The sequence below is a fragment of the Callorhinus ursinus genome, unplaced genomic scaffold (genome assembly GCF_003265705.2).
Source record: "Callorhinus ursinus isolate GAN/ISIS: 27379988/994484 unplaced genomic scaffold, GSC_fseal_2.0 scaffold9, whole genome shotgun sequence".
NCBI lineage: Eukaryota > Metazoa > Chordata > Mammalia > Carnivora > Otariidae > Callorhinus > Callorhinus ursinus.
Window position 1 is genome coordinate 8,485,713 of NW_027397071.1, and position 22,515 is coordinate 8,508,227.

A 22,515-nucleotide genomic window follows, 5' to 3' on the forward strand; every position below is an offset into this window, starting at 1 on the left:
TTGAGATCATAAGCTATTTTATTTATTGAAGAGATAAAATAGTACATAAACAAAACCTTATTTGATAGAAAAATAACACCAAAACTCTTACAAATGTGATTATTAGCTAAACCACCAGAGATACTGGTCCTGCTGAGTTCTTCCATAGCTATGTAACTCAAAGGCTAAGAGATTGGCTGAAGTCAGGATATGAATCACTGGACAGTTTCTTCTGGAAAGACAGAATGAATCAAGGCCCTTTAATAAGGAAGTTGCAAGAAACCTTACCCTTTGGAGAAAGAGTACTCTGTCATTCCTGTAGTCAAGGACCAGGCCCAGCCAAAAGGAAGCGGAGGGTTGTGACAATGAGTCTTGTCCCAGAGCTCCCTTCAGCTTGTCTTTTGCTTGGCTTTGGAGAGTGGATTGGACATGATTTAGAGGCTAGAGCCTTATTTGACAATAAGAAGATGCAAAAATTCAAGTCCCAGACCCATCCTTTGACCTTGAACTATTAGTGCTGCAGGTTCTCTTGGCTTCTCATGTCCAAAAAACACTCAGATATTAGTGTCACCTCCTTGAGGGACAGAGCTGCCCCATGAGTGGGTGAATCATTGTTCTGGTGCCTGAGATGGGAAATGCCTGGCTAATACCCTCTTTTCTGTTTCTATGATCCAGGGACAAAAACAGGGAAAAGATGAGAGGGGGACAAAGACACCAGGCCAAGAGGTGATCATTTAGGGCTTCTTGCTAATAACTGATTTTGGTTTTCCAGAGATGAAATAAGCCTTTCCAGCATAAGGCAGTATCATGTCACAGCCCTAGGGACTGGCTGGTTTTATCAATCTGGCAGTTCAAGGTCAGCGCAAAGGACATCCCCAACACCTGAGAAAAGAGTTGAGAAAATGTGAGGTCTTCATAGGAGGGGCCATCTCTCCCACACCCCTGGGATTAGCCCCAGAGAAAAAGAAAGTGTCCATTACACTGGAACAACCCTTCTTGCCATTACTTCCAATTCCTTCCCTATTCTCTCCTTCAGCTTTAGAATGGTAGTGAGGGTGATGTTGTCAAAATAGTAGAGGATAGAGTGTTGGGACATCTTTGTCTCCTTAAGAAGTCGCTTGTATAGGCAAGTACTGCACAAGTCAACACTTTGTGCAATGAGTCATCTCTACCTGTGCCCTGAGACTCCTTAGTTTCCAAGCAGAGAAAAATTATTTCCCCCTGAGCTTCTTGATTACATTTTAGCTATTCTGTGACATACCCAAAATACATGGGTATAAAAATAGTAGAAATGTCACATAATAAAAAAGAACACAAAACTATCCCCAATTCACCCCTGACTTATCATGCTAAGCAGAGAAACAAGGAAGAAACTGATTATGATTTTTATCATCAGCTCCTGCTTGGCATATAAGGCCAATTTTTCACATAGAATGTTTCTCCATCACAAGTTTTCCATACCAGTTGAGTGAATGACCAAAGTAGGGGTCTGCTTGATGACTTTTAATTTGACTATGAAGTACTCATATCTCTTAGGGATAAGTTGACCAGATAGATCTTGCAGCATATTTTCTGTATGCCTTAAATTGGTAATGACATCATTTGCTACATGACTGAGGAAACTCTTATTTATTGAGCATATACTATATACCTGGAACTGTTCTAAAACTTTACCTGACTTACCTAATTTAATCTACACAATGGTCCCAGGATTATGTTCTTACCTGGATCACACAAACACAGATAGTGATGATTCCAATGTGCAGGAAGTTGGAGTGAAACCACAGTTTTGCTTTCGCATAGCAACCCTAGAAAAAAATTACAAGTACAAAGGATACCACTATATAATTTGACTTTATCAGGAAGCTAATTTCAGAAGATAGTTTATATTTAGCCTTATGCCAAGAGACTTAGGCCATTTTATTTTCTTTCTATCTTTCTTTCTATAGGCATGAAGTAAAGAATATTAAACTACAGACTTTCTGGTGTTGTTATCATCACAATGGCACCTAACACAGAAGTCCTAGATGTCTACACACAGAGTTAAACTAGCTCCTGAGAGGCATTTCAGCAATAGATGTCCTTAAGTTCTTTAAACATCCACTGCTGACTTGGGACAAATAAATGGGGGAGGTAACCTATGCAATTCTGGGATTGGTTGCATTTCAGCTTCTGCTGAAACCTAAGTCTATCATGGCCCTACCAAGCTCCAGGGCAGGGCTAGTTGGTGAGTGTCTCAGTCTTTCTTCATAGACCTAAAAGTTTGGAGATTTTCAAACAATCCCAAGGTGGATAACACCAGGTAACAGGAATTTAGGAACTTAATCTTGGAATATAATCTTGGCTTTTTCTCTGGGCCTAGTCTGGAGGTCTGAATTAAGTCGGCAGGTTGTTTCAACAGTTCTACCAACTCTCTCTCCCCCGACTCCAGACTCCTTTACTTATGATTCATTTCATCAAGGGGCTGGATGTTGCCATTTCCAAAGAAGAAGAATAGAGAAACAGGAAGAGGGGGAGGTTTTCTACCTCAACTTTACAATTTTCGCTTTCAACCATAAGACCTACTTCTTGCTCAAGAAAAATGTAGATATAACCTTCTGCCACTATCACATAAACTTTCCCCCTCTAACGTAATAGTTTAGGATAGCAAGATTTGTGATGGCATCGCTAGTCTAATGAGCTTGTTCCTTTTTTTTTTCTTTTGTCTAGTTGTCTGGACAACTTTTGTCTAATTTGTCTAGTTACCCGGGTTTTCTCCTTGGCCTCTATTTTATCTAAGGTTTCTTGTTTCTGGTTGGGAGGACTAAGTCCTGTATGACTGGGGTTTCTAAGATATTGAAAGTTTAACCAAAGAGGCTAATAACAGAAAAGTTGCCAAAAAATTACCTGAACTTGTGGATCCGAGGGGCAAGATGCTGGTGGGTGACCGGCCCAATCATTTGTGCCATTTATACCACAACATTGCAGCTAAAAGCCAAATCCCCCAAAAACATGATGGTTAGAAAGTCAACAGAAGGAAAACTGGAATTTGGAGAAAAGGTAGACCCTTCAGATCTGACTCTAGCGGAAAATACAGAATTGGCTTATCTACTATGACTCCTTAGAACAAAATATTTTCAAATCCATTATACCATTTCATTCACATAAGACTCCTTGAAATAGAAAGGGCATGTTTAACTTATTCATATTTTACAGATGAAAAATTAAGCACACAGGGAACTTGGTCTGACATGTTTGGGTCTTCCTTAGATCTTAGTAGGGCTTAGACAATGAGCCTACCTAAGAATGTGAGGGATGAGAGAATGTAGAGAACTTCGTACCAATCAGACTGATTCCTGTTTGTGACTGCTAAACATTATTTTGGACCTAGGGGCCGTGGACCTTAGATTCTGGGCCTTTCAAGAAAGGAAGTCCCTTTAGCCTCCAGGCACTGAGGTTGGAAAATTAAGTCTGGGCTGAGCTGAGGAGGATTCCATCTGTACTCACAAATGACTGGATGGAATCCCATGCTGCCTTGGTGCTGTTGTCCGTGTGGTATCGCTGAATGCTGTCAGTCAGGCTCTCAGACACATAATTATTCAACTGGGTGGGGCATATTCCGGCAGAGAAGACATTATAAAAAGCAGGTGAGTTCAAGGAACAAGCAATTTCTAATAATGGCTGGTGGTTCCATTTGCTCCTCCCTTCCAAATGATCTCCTCAGAGCTAAGGAAGCCAGGAGAGGGAGTTTATAGACAGGGAGAAGTGCTGAGACTTGAGATAGCATTGCAGGAAGAAGTACATAGTAGTCTCTTGTCCTTCCAGAACTCTGGTTTTTCAGAGGAAGACAAAGCATGGGCTCTCTTAGGCATGGAGACAGACATTTTCTACTGCCAAACACATGGAGAAAAGGAAGTAGGAGGAAGATAAACTTGTTTTTACTGCTCTTCCTATTCATCCTTCAAAGCATGATTCAATTGCTATCTTTCATGAAATTTTTTCCCCTCCCCATTTACAATTAATTTCTTTCTTCCATCCTTCCACTTTGCCTCTATCTCTATTACTTCTTCTCCACGGTCAGAAATACAACAATGAGATGTTCTTTATCGCTTACCTTCTGTTCATACACGAAGAGCAGGATGGCCAAGGTCACCTCAGCAAGGAGGATAATCAGCAGCAGGATAAAGAACTGAGGCAAAGCAGAGACATGCTCATAGCACTGATCCTAGTTCTTCCCTCACTCCTACTCCACCCTGGGAGCATCCAGGCATGTCTCTGCACATGTACAGAAGTTCCTATTCCTGCTTGCTGAGATCTTCATAAGCCTTTTGTTTTGTGAGGGATATGTGTCATTTTTCTACAGCTAGACTCCAAGTCTCTAGAGGGCAGATCAGCTGTCCTCTAACGTTGTTCTCCCTTTCCCATGTGCCTATACAGCTCCATGCACCTAATGAGTATGCAATACTATTTGTTGAATCAGTGAAGCAATTTTGGCATCAGCTTTTTGAAAGAGTTGAGCAAAAAAGCAGTAAACTATGTGCCTTTAGAGTTTGGAGCCTGGTCCTTTCTGCAAGATCAGGGCTAGTTTGGGGTCGGGGGCAGGTGATGGTGGAAGTTGAGAGGAGCCCTGTACAGATGGGGAGAAGAGGTATCCTAATCACAGTCCTAACCCTTATTTATTTCCAACTGTAGATGCTTACTCCCTTTATACTAATCAAACACAGCAGAAAATACATTTTCACTTATTCTCCTTCACCTTTTCATCCCAACATTAATTTCAACTGTTTAAACCTGTTTAGCTTTTTCCTTATGTCTATTATCTCCTATCTTTTGCCATTAATCTGGGAGCTGAAAACAAGAACTTTTTTATTCTATGTCTGGGCTCCAGTTTAAGAATTGGCCCATAAGGGAAAGATTAACCAAATGACTTAAGGAAGAACCAAGGAGACTGGGAACCCTTCTATGGATGGAGTGGCACTGTTATATCAAGCACTGTTCTGTGTACACTTAGAGATACCAGAACTCTTCTTTCATAGAGCTTACAGACAAAACCTAAGCCTAAAGATGCTCTTCACGACACTTAACTGACAGGGAACAACTAAAAAGCTCTAGCATCTCTCACGTTAGATCAAAATGGCAGCCACCTAGGTCCTCCCTTAAGTTGGGTCATCACACCATCATGTATCTTGTGCAGATTTGAGATAGAGAAGCACATTCTGCCATTTTAGGAGGGTCACAGTACTCAGAAGAATCTAGAGACTAGATTTTCCATCAATGAGTGACTCTGACTCAGATCCTAAAAACACATACTAATGTGAAAAGCATTTAGGCAGACGGATGACACTTGATTTCAATGAGACATGAAGAAATAAAATGCCATAAAGGGAAATTATGACAAGGGTCATTCTTAACACTGTACAATGAATCCCAAGGGGGGTAGCAATGTCCTCTTCCTTGAGACCCCAGTCAGAAAAAAAATACTATTGGTCTAGACAGATTTGCTGGCCTAAAGTGCCAATCCTATGGTCCTATAATTTCCCTGTGCCCATAGGTTAGCCACCAAGAAACATCTTTACTGGGACTTAAGGCATCATGTCTCTCTACTTAGGGTAACACATCTGTTGCAAGAGACTCACCGACATAAGCAGGCACTTGTTCTCCTTGATGGAGCCCATGCAGCCCAGAAAGGCAACCACCATGATAATGGAGCCCACGATGATAAGCACATTGCCCAGTGTGAGGGAGGGGAGCAGGTTGAAATTGTTGTGGATCAGGAGGTAGATCCCAAAGCCCAAAATGCCGCAACCACAGAACTGAAAGAAAGAATTCCACAACACTCTTGAATATCTGTTCACATTCTCACTTGAGATTAGGATGGGGGGATGGGGTAACCGGGTGATAGGTGTTAAGAGAGGCACATGTTGTGATGAGCACTGGGTGTTATATGCAACTAATGAAATCATTGAACACTACATCAAAAACTTATGATGTACTATATGCAGGCTAATGAATGTAATAAAAAAATTAAAAAAAATAAAGAAGTTTTGCCACCAATGAATCAAAAAAAAAAAAAAACCACATCTTTCCACTGGCTCTATCAAGACTCTCAGGAACAACCTCTTTACCCAGCTTTCCCCATGCACCTAGAAAAGAGGTGATCCTACTTTTCTCCTGTGATGTCCTACTCATGCTTCATCCTACCCATATCAGATACCAGAAGAAGCTCACTGTGAGTCATATAGTATCTTCATGCTTCAGATCCCCTACTCCTTGTTCCCACCACATCTTGCACATGGTCTTCCCTTTGGAAACCACAACCATGTAGAGGGGATGCCCTGGTTGAGAAGTTTATCTTGCTAGGCAGAAAACTAGAGAAGCCAAACTTTTAAGAATCTTCTCATAGACACGAGTGCAAACTGATCCTATATTTGAAATTCAATTGCTAAATTTGGTATGGTGAAACCGTCCCAGAAAAGGTGATGTCCCTTTTTTTTTGTATATGGATGATTTTCATTTTTTATTTTATTTATTTATTTTTCACATGCTCAATAAATAAATATTTATTTATTTATTATTTATTTATTTATTATTACGTTATGTTAATCACCATACATTACAACATTAGTTTTTGATGTAGTGTTCAATGATTCATTATTTGCGTATAACACCCAGTGCTCCATGCAGAACGTGCCCTCTTTAATACCCATCACCAGGCTGACCCATCCCCCCACCCCCCTCCCCTCTAGAACCCTCAGTTTTTTTTCAGAGTCGATCGTCTTTCATGGTTCATCTCCCCCTCCGATTCCCCCCTTTCATTCTTCCCCTCCTGCTATCTTCTTCTTCTTCTTCTTCTTTTTAACATAAAACTTTCAATCAGCTATTCATCCAAGGGATTAAGGGGAGGAGGGGAGCAGGAAAGTGTTACTTATACACAGAATGTAGAGTCTCAGGTTTCTCACCCATAGATGTCAGCAGTGAGCAGTAGTAGCCTAAAGTCCCCAGAGAGAGAAATAGCATGCCTATAGATAACTGCGTTGGATAAAGAAGATGTGGTACATATATACAATAGAATATTACTCAGCTATCAGAAAGGATGAATACCCACCATTCACATTGACATGGATGGAACTGGAGGGGATTATGCTGAGTGACATAAGTCAAACAGAGAAAGACAATTATCATATGGTTTCACTCCTATGTGGAACATAAAGAATAGCACAGAAGACCATAGGGGAAGGGAGGGAAAACTGAAGGGGGTGGGGATCAGAGAGGGAGACAAACCATGAGAGACTGTGGACTCTGGGAAACAAACTGAGGGTTTCAGAATGGATGGGTGTGGGGAGATGTGGTAGCTGGGGGATGGATATTAAGGAGGACATGGTTGTGAGGAGCACTGGATGTTATATGCAACTAAGGAATTGTTGAACATAAAAACTAATGATGTAGTGTATGGTGGCTAACTGAACATAATAAAAAAAAAAAGATAACTGCACTGGTACTTCTCAATTTTACAGGCTTACACAATGGCAGGATGGAAAGAAGGGAAATTATTATTCCCCTGTTGTAAGTTGGGTATGCCATTCAGACATGCATGGGTTGCTCTCCATACCAGGCTCTTCAGTAGAGGAGAAATAGAGTGTAGCTAGGAGGAGATGAGCTCCTCATGCTCAGAAGAGGCGCACTTACCCAAAAGAGCAAGTTGAAGAAAAACAGAACGTACTTCAGCAATTTCAAGCCACTCATGCCCATGCTGGGATATTCTTACTCTAAAAAGTGAAAGGAAAAAAAGAGGAAGTAAGTTACCTGGCTCTGTAAGGTGGCATCAGTGAAGAGGACAGCATATATGTTCACGGTTCAAGATCTCCAGCATCACCTTGGATTTGAGCTGTGAGTCTCCTCTGGGAAGTTTCCCCCAAATCCCTGTTTTCTCAGTCTCTGAACTGATGTACCAATTGGTTTATCTTGGACACTCACTTTTGCTCCAATTCAGCAAGCCAAGAATGCTTATCACTGAATTAAGCACTGTAGAGGAAAGCAATAGAGCTGCTCTTGGAGGAGAGTGAGTCACAGTAACACACAGTAGGCCAATGCTCAGAGACTAGTGCTTGGGCATTTACTCAAGAAGGCAGCCCAGGGGTCAGGAATTTATCAGCTGTGGAGGTCAGTGACTTGATCAGCCAGTTCCTTATATGCCCTTATATGCATGCATATACTACATTTGGTCTATAAACCTCTCCGCATGAAAATGAGGGAACATACCTATGTATGATTCATTCTTTTACTGAAGAAACATTTATGATGTTTTTTGTTCTAGATACTGTGGGAGATATAACTGTGACTAAACAGTAGCTATCTTCCAGGAGATGTCAATCTTATAGGAGAGATAAAACTAGCAATCAAATATCCAGTAGAGAAATGAAAAGAGATAACAATGGGAGCTTGATTTAAAAAATACATATAATTTCATTTTCTCAGCCAGAACATTAATGTGCAAACCCTCACCCTCAATTCTAGAAATCTGGATACACAATTTTGAATTTTCTCTCAGACACAATTAGGTTCTATAGAGTAACTCATATTTTAAAACTGCATATAAGACTGCTATATAGAACAAAATGTCATTTTATTGTTTTTTTCCCATTAAAACTATGCCTTTTCTAGCGTATAGATTGCTTGTACAATCCATTGCCTGTACCCTCTTAACAGTATCAGAAATCAGATGGTCTTGAGGAATAGGTAATCTAGGCTGTTGATAAGCCTGATGACCTATTTGTGTTCCACAATAGAATAATCTCTGTTGAAAAGACCAAATATATATATTTATCTCATACTATTTTCTTTTTCCTTTACTTTGTCCTTCTTTTTCCCTTTCTCCTTCTTGTCTTGACCCTCAGGATTATTCTTAATTCTTCATCAGTATTTTAGCCAAGTTAAAATAAAATTGATTATAAGTGTGTTTGTATATACTTGGGAGGTTAATATGGTGATTTACTACCTAGATTTTGAGGTCAAACTTGAATTCAACTCTCACATAGGCCACCAAATAGCTACATGACATTTGGAAATTTACTTAACATTTCTAGTCACAATTTATTCCTATGTAAAATGGGGGTAATACTTAGACTCCTAGGGTGGATGTGAAGATTAAAAAATATTACAACAGACTGATATATGACCATACTCAGTAAATGGAACCCATGATTATTTAGTTTTAAAGGAACTCTCTGGGAAGGGAGAAATGGAAGAATACTATAAGGTTCTATTATGTGGTGTGGTAATGCTACTTGAAGATAGACCGTGATGGATTAAAGCTGTACAGTATAAACCATAAGGCAGCCTCTAAAATAACAAAACAAAGAATTATAATTAGTAAGTCAGCAAAGGCTAAATAAATAAAACCTTAAAAAAGTAAACCAGCAAAGGAGATAAAATTTTTTCTAAATACTGGATTAGTTGAAAGAAGCCTGACAAAAAGAGGAAAAAGGAAACCGCTATGGTCTGAATGTTTGTGTCCCCATAACATTTACATGTTGAAATCCTAATGCCCATGATGGTGTAGGGACGTAGGGTTTTGGGAGTCAATTAGGTCATGAGGATGGAACCCTCCTAAATGAGATCAGAGCTCTTATAACAGAGACCCCAGAAATCTTCCTAGCTCCTTCCATCTCGTGAGGACACAACAAAAAGTCTGCAACCCAAAAGAGAGGCCGCACCTGACCACGTTACCATCCTGATCTTACTTCCAGCCTCCAGAACTGTGAGAAATATATTTCTGTTGTTTATAAATTACCCAGTATGTAGTATTGTGTTATAGCAACCTGCACAGACTAAGACAAAAACAAAGAACAGATGAGAAAAACAAAAAACAAATAGAAAGATGGGACAAATAGAAAACAAATATGCTCAGCTCTAACCATATTAATAGCAAGTAAATGAAATGGTCTAAGTACTCCAGGTATGCCCCGAGATAGCTAATTGGGTTAAAGAACATTAAGTAATGAATTATCAGAAAAAGAAGAAAACAATCCCATTTAAAATAGCATGGAAAACAATAAAATGCTTAGGAATAAGTTTAACAAAAATGGTAAAAGATCTAGACACTGAAAACAAGACATTGATGAAAGAAATGTAAGAAGACACAAATAAATGGAAAGATATTCCATGCTTCTGGATTGGAAGAATTAATATTGTTAAAATGTCTACACTACCCAAAATGATCCACAGGTTGAATGCAATATATATAAACATTTCAATGGCATTTTTCACAGATACAGAATAAACAATCCTAAAATTTATGTGGAACCACAGAAGACCCTGAATAGCCAAAGGAATCTTGAGGAAGAAAAACAAAACTAGAAGCATTACATTTCCTGATTTCAAATTATATTACAAGGCTATAGCAATCAAAATAATATGACATTGGGAGCCAAGAATATACAATGGGGAAAATATAGTCTCTTCAATAAATGGTGTTGGGAAAACTGGTCAGCTGCAAAAAAATGAATGAAATAAGACCACTATCTTACACCAATCACAAAGATAAAATAAAAATGGATTATGGACTTGATACAAAAATAGCGATTCAAAGGGGGCACATGTACCCCCAATGTTTATAGCAGCAATGTCAACAATAGTCAAAATATGGAAAGATTCCAAATATCCATCAATAGATGAATGGATATAGAAGATATGGGATATATATATATATATATATATATATATATACAATGGAATATTACTCAGCCATCAAAAAGAATGAAATCTTACCATCTGCAACAACATGGATGGAACTAGAGGATATTATGCTAAGTGATATAAATCAGTTGGAGAAAGACAAATACCATATGATTTCACTTATATATGGAATTTAAGAAACAAAACAGATAAACATAGGTAAAGGGAAAGGAAAATAAAATAAGATGAAAACAGAGAGGGAGGCAAACCATAAGAGATGCTGAAATCTAGGAAACAAACCGAGGGTTGCTGGAGGGGAGGTGAGTGGGGGGATTGATAATTTAGGGATGGGGATTAAGGAGGGCACTTGATGTAATGAGCACTGGGTGTTATATGCAACTGAAGAATGACTAAATTCTACACCTGAAACTAATGCACTATATGTTACCTAATTGACTTTAAATAAAAAATTAAAAAATGAATTATAGACTTGAATGTAAGACTTGAAACCACAAAACTCCTAGGAGAAAACATAAAGGGTAAGCACATTGACTTTGGCCTTGGCAAGGATTTCTTGGTTATGACCCCAAAACAAAGGCAACAAATGCAAAGATAAACAAGCGGGTCTGTACAGCAAAGGAAACCATCAACAAAATGAACAGGCAACCTACTTAGTGGGAGAAAATATTTGCATCATATATCTGATAAGAGATTAATATCCACAATATATAAAGAACTCATGTAATTCAATAGTAAGAAACAAAAACAAAAACAAAAATCTGATTTACAGATGGGCAGAGGAAGTGAATAGACATTTTTTCAAAAAAGACATACAAATGGCCAGCAGGTATAAAAAAAAAGATGCTCAACATTACTAATGATCAAGACGGAAAATGCAAATCAAAACTGTGATGAGATATCACCTCATACCTGTTAGGAAGGTTATCGTTAAAAAGACAAGATATAACAAGTGGTGAGAGCATATGCAGGAAGACAGCCCTCACATACTATTGGTGGGACTATAAATTGGTTACAGCCACTATGGAAAACAGTATGGAGATTTCTCAAAAAATTAAAAATAGAACGACTATATAATCCAGCAATTCCACTTCTGGGTATATATCCAAAGGAAAGGAAATCATGGTCTCAAAGAGGTATCCATGTTCATTGTAGCATTACTTACAGTAGCCAAGACATGAAAACAACCTATGCCCATTGACACTTCAACTAAAAAAAAAAAAATGTGGTATAGGGACGCCTGGGTGGCTCAGTTGGTTGGGTGTCTGCTTTTGGCTCTGGTCGTGTTGCCAGGATCCTGGGATTGAGTCCCACATCGGGCTCCTTGCTCAGTGGGGAACCCGCTTCTCCCTCTGCCTGCTGCTCCCCCTGCTTGTTCTCTCTCTCTGTCTCTGACAAATAAATAAATAAAATCTTTAAAAAATGTGGGATAGTGACGCCTGGGTGGCTCAGTCAATTAAGCGGCTGTCTTTGGCTCAGGTCATGATCACAGGGTCCTGGGATCGGGCCCTGCATCAGGCTCCCTGCTCAGCGCGGAGCCTACTTCTCCCTCTTCCTCTTCCGCTCCCCCTGCTTGTGTGTTCGCATGCTCTCTCTCTCTCTGTTTGTGTGTTAAATAAATAAATAAAATATTTAAAAATAAATAAATAAATAAATAAATAAATAAATAAATAATATGGCATAAATATATAAAAGAGTATTATTCAGCCATGAGAAAGAAGGAAATCCTACCATTTGTGACAACATAAATGGACCTTGAGGGCATTCTCTCAAAACTCAGAAAACAAACAATCCCATCTGAAAATGGAAAAGAAAAAAATGGACAAAAATCTAAACAGATAGTTCACCAAAGAAGATGCATGGATGGAAAATATACCTCCTAGAGTGGCTAAAATTAAAAGAACAAAGACAAAATAACTGACCATACCAGGGGTTGATGAGAATGTGGTGAGAATGTAAAGGGGTATATCCACTTTGAAAAATATTTTGCCAGTTTTGTGAAAAATTAAACATATACTTATATGATTCAGCCATTCCACTCCAAGGTATTTACCAAGAGAACGAAAAGCATATGATCATACAAAGACTTGTACAGGAATGTTCATTGCAGTTTTATTTGTAATAGCCAAAAACTGGAAACAGCCCAAAGGTCCATTAACAGATAGATGGAAAAACAAACTGTGATATAGCTATCAAATGGTATACTACTCAGGAATAAAAAGAAGTGAACTATTGATACACAACACAGCATAGATGAATCTCAAAATAATTATGGTGGATGAATGAAGCTAGACAAAGAGAATAGTACGTACTGTGTGATTCCAGTTATATAAAATTTTAGAAATGAAAACTAATATATAGCAACAGAAAGCAGATCAATGATTGGGGACAGAGGCAGAGGAAAGTGGTGGTGGTGGCAGGGGTTCGGTGAATAAAAGGGGAGTAGGGACAGGCAGGAGAAAGGGATTACAAAAGACCATGAATAATCTTTTGGAAGTGATGAATGTTTGTTATCGTGATGTAGTGATGGTTTTATGTATATATGTGAATGTCAAAAAGTCCTTCCTAATTTGCCCTGTCCATCTCTCCAAACTCATGGCAACCTCCCTGGCTTATATTTTATTATTTATTTATTTATTTATTTAATTTATAAAAGCACTTTAGATATGAATGACATGTAAAAATGCTGTACAAACTCAATGAGTTTGGGATAAGTGTACACTTGTGAAACCATCACCACTATCAAGACCATAGATGTATCCATCATTTCCTGAAGTTTCCTCCCATCCCCACTCTTATTATTTTTATTTTTTGTGATAGTAATACTTAATATAAGATCTACCTTCTTAGCAAATTTTGAATGTACAATACTGTATTGTTAGCTGTAGTCACTATGCTGTATAGTAGATTTCCAGAACTTATTTATTTTGGGCAACTGAAACTTTGTACCCTTTGACCATCACCTCCCTATTTACCTCTCTCCCAAGCTGGTAGCCACCACCATTGGACCCTATGCTTCCACGAGTTTGACTATCTTATATTCCACATATAAGTGACACCATAAAGTATTTGTCCTCTGTTGTGCTTATTTCACTCAGCATAATGTCCTCCAGGTCCATCCATGATGTCACAAATGTCAAGAATTCCTTCTTTTTTTAAGGTTAAGTAATATTCCATGGGGAGTATGTACCACATTTTCTTTATGCATGCATGCGTTAATGAACATTTAGATTGGTTTCATATTTTGACTATTGTGAATAATGCTGCAGAATGGGAATGCAGGTATCTCTTTGAGATCCTGATTTCCATTCACTTGAGTATATATCCAGAAGTGGGGTTGCTGGATCATATGGTAGTTCTATTTTGAACTTTTTGTCATACCTCTATAGTGTTTTCCATAAGGGCTGTACCAACTTACATTTCTACCAACAGTGCATCAGGCTTCATTTTCTCCACATCCTTGCCAGCACTTTTTTTCTTTCAGTTATTCATTTGTTTATTTATGGTGGGAGAAGAACAATTTGTTATTTTTGTTTGTTTCAAGTTTGTATTTAAATTCTACTTAGTTAACATATAGTGTAATATTGGTTTTAGGAGTAGAATTTAGTGATTCATCACTTACATACAACACCCAGTGCTCATCACAAGTGCCTCCTTAATACCCATCACCCATCTAGCCCATGCCCCACTCACCTTCCCTCCATCAACCTTCATTTTGTTCTCTATGGTTAAAACTCTCTTATGGTTTGCCTCCCTCTCTTTTTTTCCCCTTCCTTCCTATATGTTCATCTATTTTGTTTCTTAAATTCCACATGAGTGAAATCATACACTCTAACTCCATCCACGTCATTGCAAATGGCAAGATTTCATTCTTTTTTTAAATATATTTTTTATTTAAATTCAATTAGCCAACATATAGTACATTAGTTTCAGATGTAGAGTTCAGTTATTCATCAGTTTCATATAAAACCTCATCACATCACATACCTTCCTTAGTGCCCATCACCCCAAAGATTTCATTCTTTTTGATGGCTGAGTAATATTCCATTGTACCTATATACCACATCTTTATCCATTCATAAGTTGATGGAAACTTGGGTTCTTTCCATAATTTGGCTATTGTTGATAGTGCTGCTAATCTTAAAATCCAGCAATTAACATAGACTACTTATCTCAGTGCCTCCTTTTTCACCTGTGCTCATAGGGTTCTTTGCTGGAATTTGCTGCTTTTTCTCCCTCTGACCCCTTAATTTGGCTAGCCACTATTCATCCTGACACTCAGCTCCAGTGTCATTCTTCCAGGGAGCCCTCTCTGATTATATCTATTTCTCCACACCCAACCCCACTCCCCACGAGGAGTGCCCATAATACCTGCAATCTCTGTTGTTGCACTAGCCTCTTTGTTTTATAATTATTTCCTCCCTCTCTAGAATGTGAACTCCTTGAGGGTAGGAGCTAGTTTATTCATCTTTGAATCCTCGAGATCTAACACAGTCCCCTGATTACACTAAAAATGTAAGATTGTTCAATAAGCCTTTGTCAATGAACTCTAAATAATCTGGGGTGGTGGAATGAACTACATACACACTACATCATCAGAAGCCTTGGGCTTGAGGTTTATTCTGCCAATAGACTAATCTTTTGGATGTGGGCAGATAACTTACACAGAAGATTGGGCCAGATGTCTCCTAGAGTCCCTACAGCCCCAGCATCCTGGGATCCCATGATCACTCCTTCAGGCCCCTGTAATCAAATGGTCCACAGAGCACCAACTAATGAAGCGTCCACAGACCTGTGGATATCCCTACTGATTTTTCCCCTCACAGATGGGAAGAAGAACCTCTTCTTTCTCCTTCCCTGATTTTCCATTTGCTCAGACTCCCCCTGGTTGAAGGAGAAAAACTGCCCATTTGGTGAAGATTGACATTACTTTTACCACGTGCGTGGCCCTAGTTTTCATATTAACCCAGACAGAATGACACTCCATTTCCCCTTCCTTTCTTCGTTGTGACTTCATCAGCTATTGGGCTCCTGCCCCTTCCAACCCAACTGTCTGGAAGAACTGACTCCTCTTTGCAGTCAAAATCTGCTGCATGACTCATGGCTCTGTCAAGAAAGTCCCTGACGTCAGCTTCCAGGAAACCCTGTGACCAAACTCCAGTTAACTGTGGCCAAGGATGAAGTTCACTTTTCAGTTCCCTCCAAGCAAAGATCTTGGGCTAGTAAACTGTCTTACAGATTTCTAGTTCAATTTCTCCTTTTTTTTTTTTTTTTGGTCCATTCTTACAGGGCCATCATATCTAGTCCTGAATTCAATCAAACTTAGAAGTAGCTAAGTTTGGGACAGAAGCTTCAAGAAGCTATCAATTCAGTCCAGCCTTATGTGATCCAATCTTGGAGCCACAGCAAGACAGCTTTGATGTTATGAAGACTATTATATTTATGAGATGTTAATACATGTTCCCCAAATGAAAACAAGCAAATAAATAAAACCATAAGGAATCACTATATTGTACACCTGAAATTAATATTACTCTGTATGGTAACTAACTGGAATTTAAATAAAAACTTAAAAAAAAGGAATGAAAGGAAGCCATGGTAAAATAATTTTGAAAGTAAATAGGATTAAATGAAAATAAAAGAAAAAGCAATAAACTTCTTTTAATGAATGACTTCCGAGAAACTCATTATATGCTAAGGTACATTGTTACTACCAACCTATTCTTATTTTGAAGATTACTTATAACAGCTCAGAGAGCATAGTGTTCTACAGAACACAGTTTGATAGACACTAGTGACAGAATCAGACAAATCTAATTTTGAATTCTGGCAGTGCTACCTGCCAGAAATGTGGCTTTGTGCAACTTGTGTAACCTCTATAACTTTCACAATTTCCTCATCCAGCCCACCTTCCTTCCACTGCCCCAGGCTCCATTTTCTGCCTCTCACTTACCAACCTGACTCACCCCTTGCAGTGTGATGAGCGTCAGGAAGACTCCTTCCATCTTTCAGAGTGAAGCCCTGTGAACAGTGGCTGAGGAGGAATGGGGGTTACGCAGGTATGTCTCTCTGAGGGAGTAATAAGCAATCGCAGGGGCGGGGAAGGGCCGTACGAAAATCAAACCAAACCAAACCATCAACATTTACGCATTAGTTTCTTCTCATCTCTCCATCACTTTGTCAAAGGAACGTGTTTGTCATCTCAGTGCTCCCCAAAATTGTGGTCTGGTGAAAACTTTTTCCTTTTCAAAGCTGTTATCAGGGAGAGAAATTGGTGATTTGTGGAAGAAAAGAGAAAGAAGAAAGAAGCAAGGAGGAGGAAAGAAGTGAGAAAAGATAAATCCAGATGATCTCAGAGGCTCATTTCCTAGAGGTTCTCTTTCCTTACCCTAAAAATATGTAGAATTTTGCTGTGGAGGGGCCCTGTTCTGGAGAGCCATCTATGGTGGGTTCAGGCAAGCTATGTCCAGCATTAGCAAGGCTCTCTGTGGGCTAATAAAAGCCACTTTTGGGGTATTCTCATCAAAAGTCTGAATAACCTGAATCTAGTCGTGAAGAAACATGAGAAAGCCAAATAGAGAGATATTCTAGAAAATAGCTTGCCTGTACGTTTCAAGAATATCAATGTCATGAAACACAAGGAAAGACTCAGGAACTGTTCCAGGTAGAAGGATAAAGAAACAGGACAGTTAAAAGCAAGGTATAATCCAAGATTTTGAGTTGCTATAAGGATACCAATGGGCAACTGATGGAATCTGAATAAAATCTATGGATTGGTAACAGTATTGTATCAGTGTCAATTTCCTGATTTTGATTATTATACAGTGATAAGTAAGAGAATGTTTTTGCTCATAGAAAATACACAGTAGGGGCGCCTGGGTGGCTCAGTCAGTTAAGTATCTGCCTTCAGCTAAGGTCATGCTCTCAGGGTCCTGGGATTGAGCCTCTCGGCTGGCTCCCTGCTCAACAGGGAATCTGCTTCTCCATCTCCCTCTGCCCCTCCCCCCCATACTCTCTCTCTCTCTCTCTCTCTTTCTCTCTTTCTGTCTCTCTCACTCTCTCTCACTTTGCAGTCTCTCTATCAAATAAATAAATAAAATCTTAAAAAAGAAAGAAAATACACAGTAAAGCACTCTGTGGGAAAGGATATCATGCCAACAATTATTCCCAAATGAGAAAGTCTAGGAAGGATAAAGAAAACGTGATAAAATGTTAATATTTGGGAAATCTAGGTGAAAGGGGGGGTGTTCAGAAATTCTTGGTACTAGTTTTGCAAGTTTTCTGTAAGTCTGAATTGAGAGAGAGATAGAGTTGAATATGAGTAAATGATCTAAGGAATTCTGATCTTTAAGTCATTACATCGTAAATCCTTGATGGCATAAATACTGAGATTCCACAAGAGCTGTTTTTAGAAGAACAAACCATGGGATAATTCTTTAAGGCCTCTATTTGCTTCTGATAGAGAGTGAGTATTAAGCCATGAGTTTAAATTGAAAAGATGTGAAGTATCAAAATAATTTCTCACTCCCATTCCTCAATCTAGTTCTCCTGAAATATAAAATGTCAAACAAAAGTGTGACAAGTTGAATATATTTCAAATATTTCATTTGCTAGCATATGACTTCAGATCAATTGGATTTATGATTAAGTTGGATTTTTTATGTCTGCTTATGTTAAAATGCACTGGAAATTTATGTAAACAAAGAACACCATCTAATGATGCTTATTTAATAGGAAGTCTATAAGAAAAGAGAGTATAGTGTGTAATGGGGAGGAAGGAGCATTCCATGGAGAATCAGGAATTACTATTTAACTAGTTTTATAACTTTGGACAAGTTTCACCTTGCCTGGAAAATAAGCAGTTTCGAATGTTTTAAGAATAGCTAATGTTTACTGGGCTCTCACTACAAGTTGAACACTTTATTTGAACCTAAATAATCCCAAATTAAATTATGTAAAATAGATAGGGCTCTTATTTTAAATGATTATAGAAATGTATCCCTTGTGGCACCTTTTCCTTTACAACAGTCCTTGACCATAGCTGTGATGTACTGATGTTCCTGCTTGGGAAAGAATGGTCCTGTGTGCTGGTGACCTAGGGAATGAAGAGAGGACTTGCCTCTGTGTCCCAACATCCATGGCTTCCACTCTGGGAGTGCTCACCCAATGGCTTTGTAAATGGATTCCTTCTTCTCAAAGCCTGTGTCCAGACAACCTCCCCACATTCACCCTCCAGCTGCAATCCCAGCCTCCCATCCCCAGAGGCCTGCTCTGTGTAGCAGTCTCGTTTCTCTGTTCCTTTACTTTGGTGCTCTGTACCTGCAGTGGCAGCTGGGCCCTGGAGCTTCTTGAGGGCAGGTACCCAGTCTGCAGGCCCAGGGTGACCTGCACACACTGGATGCTCCCTTGGTACAGGAAGTACTGGGGGAGGACTAATTTAGGAACACAAACCAAACCACTGTAACTAAATCAACACAGCGTTTCCTGGAACAGAAGTTGAGAGACAGTGGCCATAACCTCGCAAAGAGCTCCAAACTTCACCCTAACCTAGGGAAAATCGAGATTAAGAAGTAAGAAACTTTCCCCTTCACCCTCATTTCAAGCCACATCCCATCCCATCAATTCTGATGTCTCAGGCATAGTCACGGCCAGGCCTAGACCTTGGACCTGCCCAGTTGTTTGATCTTGCCTTTCACTTTCAGATGCTGGGTTCTTAAACCAAGTAGGAGAGAGAGATTTCCACTTCCTCTGCTCCTGCTCACCTGCTTACTCTCATCTCAAATGCATTTGGGGGGGCGGGGTCACACTCTTTGAGTGTGCATGTATTGTGCCCATCTGGAATGCATGGTTACCCCCAGTCTCCATAGCAAACTTGTACTTCTTTGAAAATGAACCCAAGCAGTCACTTCCTCTCCAAGGCACACTCCTACACTCCTCCCACATTGTGTGCACACTCTTCCTCCATGATAGAAAAGATTGCATTGTGCTATATTGGTGTGTTGTGTCTGTATACCACGCCAGAATCCACAAACCCTTTGAGATTGATAAGCACGTCAGTCATCCCCGTGTCTCCGGGACTTAGCACCATGCCTAGCTGTTCGTAAGCTGTGGGGTGGGACTGAAAAAGGGGAACAGTCTTCAGATCTAGAGTCCAAAGCCCTTTGGGTGGTCAGAGGTCAACCTGAGGATACTATAAACAAAAGACCAATGGAGTTTGACCTTGCCCGTTTGTGCGGGTCAATTACCAAAGGTGAAGTGGCCTCAGCAGCAGTAGCTGTGAAGGAATGGGCTTTGAATCATTCCCTGTGGGTATAAAGGCACCCAATCCTTTTACTTAAAAGCTAACTATGCTTAATTGGCCCACACAGAAAACAACACAGGAAATCAAGCTTCAGTTCAGTCTCAATTCCAAACCAACCGCAATTTCAAAACAGTGCAGATTCCGGTGGAGATTGAGAAAGCAAAACTTCTTTGTTTAGCCAGCACCTAAGACTGCTTTTGCTCAATTCTCTTCCAAAGCACTGATATCTTTTATCTTCCATAGGAGTTCCTTAAGGGCAGGACTATTTTGGGGACAAATCTCTACCTTGCTATTTTTGTCTCCCCACCAGAATCTTCCAAAACACAGTGCCTGGCCCCAGGAGGCACTTAATATATGATTATTAAATGAATTCATTAAAAATTCTGGTCCTGGGGCATCTGGCTGCCTCAGTTGGTAGAGCATGTGACTCTTGATCTCGAGGTTAAGTTAGAACTCCACATTGAGTGTAGAGATTACTTAAAAATAAAATCTTAAGGGGCACCTGAGTGGCTCAGTTGGTTAAACGTCTGACTCTTGGTTTCAGCTCAGGTCATGATCTCAGGATTGTGGGATAGAGCCCTGCGTCTGGCTCTGTGCTCAGTGCCTGCTTAAGATTCTCTCCCTCTGCTCCTCCACCCCGCCCCCTACTTGCACTCTCTCTCTCTCTCAAATGAATAAATACAATCTTTTTTAAAATCTTAAAAAAATAAAATAAAAAATCTGGTCTTTATTTTTAAATTCATGACTCAATGGCCCCTGAGGTACTTTGGGAATCTAGAGCCCTTGGTGACGTTGCCATCCCTCATTGTTAAGTTGGTAAGTAATCGTCCTTGAGGGCCTTCCTCTCCCCCTAGGGCATAATCAGTTGAGATTCCTGCAGGTATTAGAAGGAGAAAGCTCTGATTTAGTGTTTCCTGTGGTCTCCTGACCTGTAGTAATGACTATGGTGGTCACAGAAATCCAGGACCAAAGCTTGACTTTGACTTTCTGAGTCCATGAGACCCCAGTCGCTAGTTACAGGGCATGAATTAGAAATCATTACAATATCAAAATTTGTTGGTTGGTGCATGTCACGTTATATTTATCAATATTTATGTTTTGTATACCAAGGACAAGTTTATTTGGCGGAATAAATCACAATGTTCTTCCTGCTGTTTGAAAACAATCAATCTAAGCATCTCTTAGGGGTGTTCAGCTTTTACCTCTTGATATACAGGCAGTGGGCATGCCCTGTGTTCCTGACTATGAACTGGGTATTGTCATTTGTAACTGTCCTTCTATTTAGTGGCTCTGAGGAATCACAGTGAGAGTCATGAAAACTGATCGAATTAAGAACTGCCATCTCCCAACTGCCTCTCTAAATGGTTCTGGCCATTGGTTCTCTCCTCACTCTAAAATCACAAGATCAATCTTCTAAGAGACCTAAGTATGTATGAAATCTCCCCAACGTCATGTCCCACAGAAGGCTCCAGGCATCAGAAATGACTACACACAGAAATTCAAGTTCTGAAACAATTTAAGCTCATGAATGCCCTGACCCAAAGAGGTATCAGATAACAGGAATCTGGTTAGTGAAAAGTCTTTACGGCCTGCTTGTCTTTTGAGGGGTGCCAGGATCTTGATCTTTTTATTTTCCTGCACTAAATATTTGTGAAATAGCAGTTGCGGAGATTTTAGACTTACTGAAGAGGTGTACAGACAATCCTAAGACACCCTATCCCACATAATATGATTCAGGTCTTGTCAAGCCAGATTAAAATGTCACCAAGCTTACCTTTCGCAGGCACTCTTCCTCAGTCCTTTAGGCAAGATCGGTGATTATCTTTGAGGTGGTCACAACGAGGCTGGTAACACGGATGTCCGGGGCTATTTGTGTAAAAGGAGAAGTGAAGGGAAAATAAATGTGCTCACACTGTGACAACAGGAAGCCCAGTTGACGAGAGGGAGGAAGTGAGGCTCGGCCTGCTCTCTTTAACCTTAGAGATGCAATCCTTCCCCTGTGGCTTTTTAGACACCTACTCCCATGACCCACCCAAATACATAAACTTGTTTCTATGAAACACAGAAAAGTCAAAGACCTCTTCCAGGCACTCATCGGTGAGCCCTGGTGCATTCTGAGGTGATTTCAGTATTGATTTCTGCCTAGAAAATGTCAGTGCTTCTCAGTCAAGATAGCACCTCAAAATTATGTGTGGATCTGTTCAAGAATAAGTATGTCTGGCCCCCCGTTTGGTAGATGGAAACTGGAGTGGAACCCCAAAATAATTATTTTTAGAAGTTTTCTAGGACTGAGACAGGAATATCTCTCAAACCACTTGGCCTTCTCCCCACCCTCCTTCCAGCTGCCTTCCAGAAGATCTCTAGTTTCCTGTTGGATTGGGATACCATTTTCAGACTTCTGTGTCTCAGAAGCTGGACTTTCCTTGTGTAAGGATATTGTCAAGGGTAAACCCCAAGGCACACTCCAAGTGACACCGGTAGAAATGATTTGGTTAGTAAAGGGAGCCCCAGATTTAGAACCCAAAGTTCTGAGTTTCAGCTTTATCTCTGTTAGCTCTGTGGTA

At 39.7% G+C, this 22,515-nt stretch overlaps 1 protein-coding gene across 2 annotated transcripts; it reads right to left on the minus strand.

Annotated features, from left to right (window-relative positions):
- CD53 (CD53 molecule) lies at positions 1-21,881 on the minus strand. 2 transcript variants are annotated; one of them, XM_025872384.2, is made up of 8 exons: positions 21,726-21,881; positions 7,645-7,724; positions 5,595-5,771; positions 4,073-4,147; positions 3,466-3,561; positions 2,866-2,946; positions 1,704-1,787; positions 1-861 (listed from the first exon to the last, which is right to left on the minus strand). In XM_025872384.2, the coding sequence occupies exons 2-8, from the start codon at positions 7,705-7,707 to the stop codon at positions 790-792; spliced, it is 648 nt and encodes a 215-aa protein (XP_025728169.1). In that variant the 5' UTR covers positions 7,708-7,724; positions 21,726-21,881; the 3' UTR covers positions 1-789. The 2 variants fall into 2 exon arrangements, with proteins under 2 accessions (XP_025728169.1, XP_025728171.1); XM_025872386.2 differs by lacking the exon at positions 4,073-4,147.
- Positions 21,882-22,515: the final 634 nt, after the last annotated feature.

Bases quoted from the DNA above. Each gene is read 5' to 3' on its own strand.
- CD53 (XM_025872384.2), bottom strand. From the start codon at position 7,707: ATGGGCATGAGTGGCTTGAAATTGCTGAAGTACGTTCTGTTTTTCTTC. The intron at 4,148-5,594 runs GTGAGTCTCTTG...GCTTTGCCTCAG, and splicing joins ACAAGTGCCTGCTTATGTCG to TTCTTTATCCTGCTGCTGAT. The intron at 2,947-3,465 runs GTGAGTACAGAT...TTTGGCTTTTAG, and splicing joins GGGATTCCATCCAGTCATTT to CTGCAATGTTGTGGTATAAA.